The sequence below is a fragment of the Callospermophilus lateralis genome, chromosome 14 (assembly GCF_048772815.1).
Source record: "Callospermophilus lateralis isolate mCalLat2 chromosome 14, mCalLat2.hap1, whole genome shotgun sequence".
NCBI lineage: Eukaryota > Metazoa > Chordata > Mammalia > Rodentia > Sciuridae > Callospermophilus > Callospermophilus lateralis.
In genome coordinates, this window is record NC_135318.1 from 89,327,396 (window position 1) to 89,332,383 (window position 4,988).

Here is a 4,988-nt window from a genome sequence, read left to right on the forward strand (position 1 = left end):
CCACGTGGCAGAAACCGCTCTTTCCAGAGCAAGGCAAGCACCCTGTGATGACTTCTGCAGCAAGTGTCCAGCTGGGCCTGGCCAGATGGCACCGTGTGACCCAGCCCCCAGCCTCTGACGGTTCAGGGTAGCAGAACCCAGAACTTGATTTCCTCTCCAAAGAGAGTCCGTCATTAGGCAATCCTTCTTTCCTTAAGCCTCAAACGCAAACCCCTCCTTGTGGGTGAGAAATGAAACTCACAGACACAGAGTTAGTGAGCAAGCAGCTGTTGTGTTCCCCTCTGATGGGTAGAGTCAGAGAAGAGGCCGGGGAGGCGCCACTGCCCCTACTGGCTCATTTCAGTTTTGCTAGGATTCTCAAATGAAAACTCGGTGTGTTTCCTTCGCCCCGTTTTATCGGTCACTGTAACAGGATCACCGGAATTGCAGGACGTGCAGATGAACCAGCCAGGGTGGGCAGCGGACTCCAGGGTGTACCGCGAGCCCACCTTAGACTTGTAGAAGACGTAAGCCCGGCGCGATGTCTCCTTCTGGGCGGCCAGACTCATCAGCTTCTTCTTCTGTGAGATAAGAGGTGACAGACAGCAGAGGCTTCCAGAGGGAGAAAACCCAACACAAGATCCTTTCCTCCAGGCCTTTGCCCCAGGCCTTTGCCCCGAGAGGAGGAACGGATCTAGGGCAGATGCCCTTGGGAAGGCTGGTGTTGGGCTTGGAGCCATGTTTGCAGGATGACAAGTATCCAAGCCTTCTCTTCCACACCCCAACCCCAGAATTAAAGATCAACTGAGACAGGTGTGGTGTGATCCCAGCCGCCCAGGAGGCTGAGACAGGAGGATCTCAAGTACGAAGACAGCCTCAGCAACTTAGGCCCTGTCACAAATTAAATTAAAAAAAAAAAAAAAAAAAAAAAGTCTGGGGACGTGGCTCAGTCAGTGGTTAAGCACCCCTGGGTTCGATTCCCAGTACCAAAAATTTTAAAAATAAACAGATAGAGAAAAAAGCAGGTATCAGAAGGCCATGGGAAAATTGGCTCTATGCATGATCTTAAAAGATGGATTAAAAACCATGCCTTAGATCTGCAGTCAAAATTGGGCCACTTTTGGGTGACCAAAGATACGGGAAGACAGGCTGGAATGCTCACCTTCAGCTGAAGGGATGGCTGACATTTTCCTTTGTCCTTGTCACAGCAGAGACAGAACTCCCCTTTAGAGACGGCCAACAAAATGGGAGACCCTTTCTCCTCGGAGCACTTTGCCAGATGTGAGGCCAACACAAAGAATGTCTCTGTGTGAAGACAGAGGAGGGCAGATCTCAGAGCAGGGAGATGCCAGCGGCTTTACTCACAGCCCTGTCCCCCGGTGCCCCCCTACCCCACCCCCACCCCACCCCCCACCCCCGCCCTGGAGCCCAGGATCAAAGTCCCCTCCCCCATGCTGGCCCAAGCCTCCTCTTCCAAGCCTGAGCCACAGGCTCCTTCTCTCAGCCTGCCCTTCCAGAAGACTCCCCTCTGATCCCGTCATGCCCTCTACCCACTTCCTAAAGCTCCTAGGGCCTCTCACCAGGACCACACCTGCTGGCACTGGGGGTGCCAGCAAAGAGAGATCTCACCTTGGCTGGACTGTGAGTTACCTGGGAGGATGTAGCTTTTATTTGGAATTGCTTTGAGGGTCCCAGAGTCCAGGACCAACACTTTATGATCACGGTCGAAAATGCTGAATTTCTGGGGCTCTTTGGCCTTCACTCTTGGACCTGGACAAATGTGACCAGATATCAAGGCATCCCAGCGAATGGGAGTCTCGGTCCATCTCCCCCACATCCCAGGGTGCCAGCCCCAGCTCCCAGGCTCCAGGCTTTCTGCCTTGCTTGGGACGAGCACATTAGCGCTGGACGTAAGCACATGGGGTCCAGAGTTTCACAGATGGGTTCAAACTGAGTGTCGTTCATGGCTGCCTTGGGACCTGGAACAAGCTACTGAATCTTTCCAAATCCGAATGTCCTAGTTTGTGAAATGGGGACATTAAAATCACCTACCTGAGAGACGGTTATGAGGATTTAAATGCTTACTGAATAAGTAGCACTTACCGGAGCTAAGAAAGCATCCGTGCTACAGATGAGACCTGGACCATGGCAATCATTGCTTGTCCCGACCCACTTTCCTAAACTCTGGCTGGGCATCGTGCCCACAGCAATGCCTGGGGTGGGAGAGACCCTCGCACCATCTGTCCAAGAGAGTGATAATGGGCAGCTAGGTGGTGGGACACCAAGGCAAGCAGACCCAGGAACCAGGACACTTCAAGAAGGAGCCACACCACAGTGGCTCCTATAGGAACCCACAGAGGTGGCCCCCCATCCTGGATAAACCTCCTAAAGTAGGAGAAACAGCCATGGGGGTGGCCAAGGAGTTTCCCAGGCTCTGGGCTCCTAAGCAGGAGCTTCCAGTGTTGGGCCGAGGCTGTCAGGGATAGGCAGCTGAGAAATGTCAGATATGATAATGTGACAATATTGTACCCACCCCCTGCAGGGTGCCATGGCATGCGAATCTGTGACAGGAAATTCTAAGGCAGAGAGTCATCCTAAGGCCTCATTCTCTTCCCGTTCATGGTCTCAAGGCCTCTGCCCAGCTGCTCAGTGGACTGTCCCTCCTGGTCTCCTCCTCCCTGAGGACCAGGAGGATCCTCTGGTCACACTGCTGACCCTGCCTCCTCCATGCAGCCCACTCAGTCTCCTCGGAGGGGGATGGCATCCTCTGGCTGCCCCAGCCCCCCGCACTGATCACCCGGGCCTGCTCACAGGAATCAGTGACCACATCTCAACATGACAGCACCATCAGCTCTTAGGCAGGTCCCCTGTCTGGCTTGTATGTGACCCTCCATATCTCCACAGAGCCCCTAACAGGAGACTCTCAGTGTTTGTGAAGGGATGGCCAGCCCAGGCCAGATCCTGAGTGACTCCATGGTGACAAGGGGTCAGGGGAGACCCACGCTCTCAGCCTTGGTTACTCCAGACTCTCCCATAGTCTGAGTCCCCAGGGCAGGGGCTGTGGGGTTGGAGCCCTGAGCTAGACCAGCTCTGAGCCTTTAGTTTCTTACACCTGGCTGGGTACTGAATCCCCTGGGGCTAGGGCTGGTGTCTGGGTCCTGGGGGCTGGGGCTGGGGTCTGGATCCCTGGGGATGGTTGGTGTTTGGATCCCCTGGGGCTAGTGTCTGGATCCCCTGGGGCTGGGGCTGGGGCTGTTGTCTTCAGACCCTGGTAAGCAGCAGCCCTGAGTTGGGCCTACAGAGGGTGGCTTAAATGCCAGCATCTGTGGCTTCCTCCCCATGTCACCTGGGGCAGGTGACTGCCCCTCTGCCTCAGGTCCACACTTGGACAGTGTGATGGTAGCAGCTTCCTCCTGGGGCTGCACCCTGTGAGGGCTCCATGGTAGGGTGTCCCAGGGCGCCCCTCTGGACACCCTCATGTTTCTCAGCAGTGCCGTGGGGAGGTCAGGGTGTCAGCCTCCTGGGTCACTGCCCTCTCTGCAGAAGCCCACCTTGGGTATATCTTTCCTGAAGACCCTCCAAATGGGATTCCCCTCCACACAGGGGAAGCACCCTTGGGTGTCTGCAGTCTAAGAGGGTCCAGCAAAACTATCTATCCCCTCACCCCTCGGCCACCCATCACTGCAGCCGGGGACCTTACTTGTATGCGCAGAACTCACAGAGGCTTGGCTCTGGCCTGGCTCCATGGGGCTTCCAGCTGGGTCTGCAACCAGAGATGGCAAGTGAACACAGACAACTGGGGTATCCCAAGCATGTACAGGCTCTAGGTGCCACTTAATTCTTTAATTCATTTTGTTTGCACAGAGAAATACAGAGCAGAGAGACAGGAGTGACATTTAAAAATGACTTCCCTGGACACACATGTTGCAAAAGAGAGAAGAAATAATCCGGGGTCAACCTCTGGCAGGTTGCCGTCTCTGCCTTCACGCCCCACGCACAGACTCATATCTCCTGTTGTTGCCCTCTGACCTCTGCCTTTCTCCAGGGAGTGCCAGAGCCCTGCCCAGAGTCACTGTCCCAGGCCAGCCCCTCCACCTCGGGCCTTTTCTCCTGGGCAAGATGGGAGGGCTCAGATGCTTTAGGAGGGGAAAGCCTGCACCAGTGGTGAAGCTCAAGGTCCTGAGCCCTGAGGCGGGGAACAGTCCACTTATCCACCCCTGTGAGCCTGGGCCCCTGAGGCAAACCTTCCTTTCTCTCCGGATCCCGCTAGTCTGGTTCATTTGCCAGGGAAGTTCTGCCGCTCACTCGCTGTGCAAGGCCAGCCGGGAGATCCTGCTCTCAGAATTCTACTCTGGTCCTGCCCTGAGTTTTCCCCAAAATGTACCTTCTGAGCAGCACTGGGCTTCCTCTTCTTCCCAGTCTTCAAAGTCCATGTTCTCTCCTGTGTTGTCCTCCAAAACGGACATCTTCTGTGTTGGTGAGATAACAAGAGGCACTGCACCTGGACAGACAGGCAGGAATCAGCTCCCTGTTGCTCCATGTCCCTGAAGCAGCATCTCGCCCTGCTGTCTGCTTGGCAATGCTCCCTGCCTGCAGGAGGCCTCGCAAAGCGGGACCACGCTCTCCCATCTCTCCTCCAAAGCAGCATGTTCCAAACAGTGGGTCACAACTCCAACACGCAGGTCACACTATCACTTTAGTGAATCTTGACAACGTTTCATAACAATGATAAAGAATAAAAAGCTCAACGTGCATTGCTCTTCGGACTGACACACTATGGCCCACAGGCCAAATCTGGCCCACTTGTTTTGTGGTTAAGTAAAGTTTTATTTTCCTCATTTACATAGTGTCTAGGGTTGCTTTGGGGGCTGCAGTAACAGGTGAGTACTTGAGAGAGAGGGGCCAGCAACACCTAACGTACCACCTGAGCCTTTCTGTAGAAGGTTGCTGACTCTGGAGTAACCTAATCTTTACCTAACAGAGGGCAATATCCCTGCAAGATCTTGCCA

At 54.6% G+C, this 4,988-nt stretch overlaps 1 protein-coding gene across 1 annotated transcript; it reads right to left on the reverse strand.

The window, feature by feature from the left end:
* Nucleotides 1-326: 326 nt before the first annotated feature.
* Nucleotides 327-4,445, reverse strand: Il37 (interleukin 37). The gene is made up of 5 exons (XM_076832781.2): nt 4,364-4,445; nt 3,680-3,742; nt 1,630-1,749; nt 1,142-1,284; nt 327-560 (listed from the first exon to the last, which is right to left on the reverse strand). The coding sequence occupies exons 1-5, from the start codon at nt 4,443-4,445 to the stop codon at nt 327-329; spliced, it is 642 nt and encodes a 213-aa protein (XP_076688896.2).
* Between the last annotated feature and the right edge of the window lie 543 nt (nt 4,446-4,988).

Excerpts from the sequence above, each read along its gene's own strand:
- Il37 (XM_076832781.2), bottom strand. The coding sequence starts at position 4,445 with ATGTCCGTTTTGGAGGACAACACAGGAGAGAACATGGACTTTGAAGAC. Across the intron at positions 1,750-3,679 it reads TGTGAGTTCTGCGCATACAA|GTCCAAGAGTGAAGGCCAAA; the intron begins GTAAGGTCCCCG and ends ACATTTGTCCAG. Across the intron at positions 561-1,141 it reads AGCCATCCCTTCAGCTGAAG|AAGAAGAAGCTGATGAGTCT; the intron begins GTGAGCATTCCA and ends CTTATCTCACAG.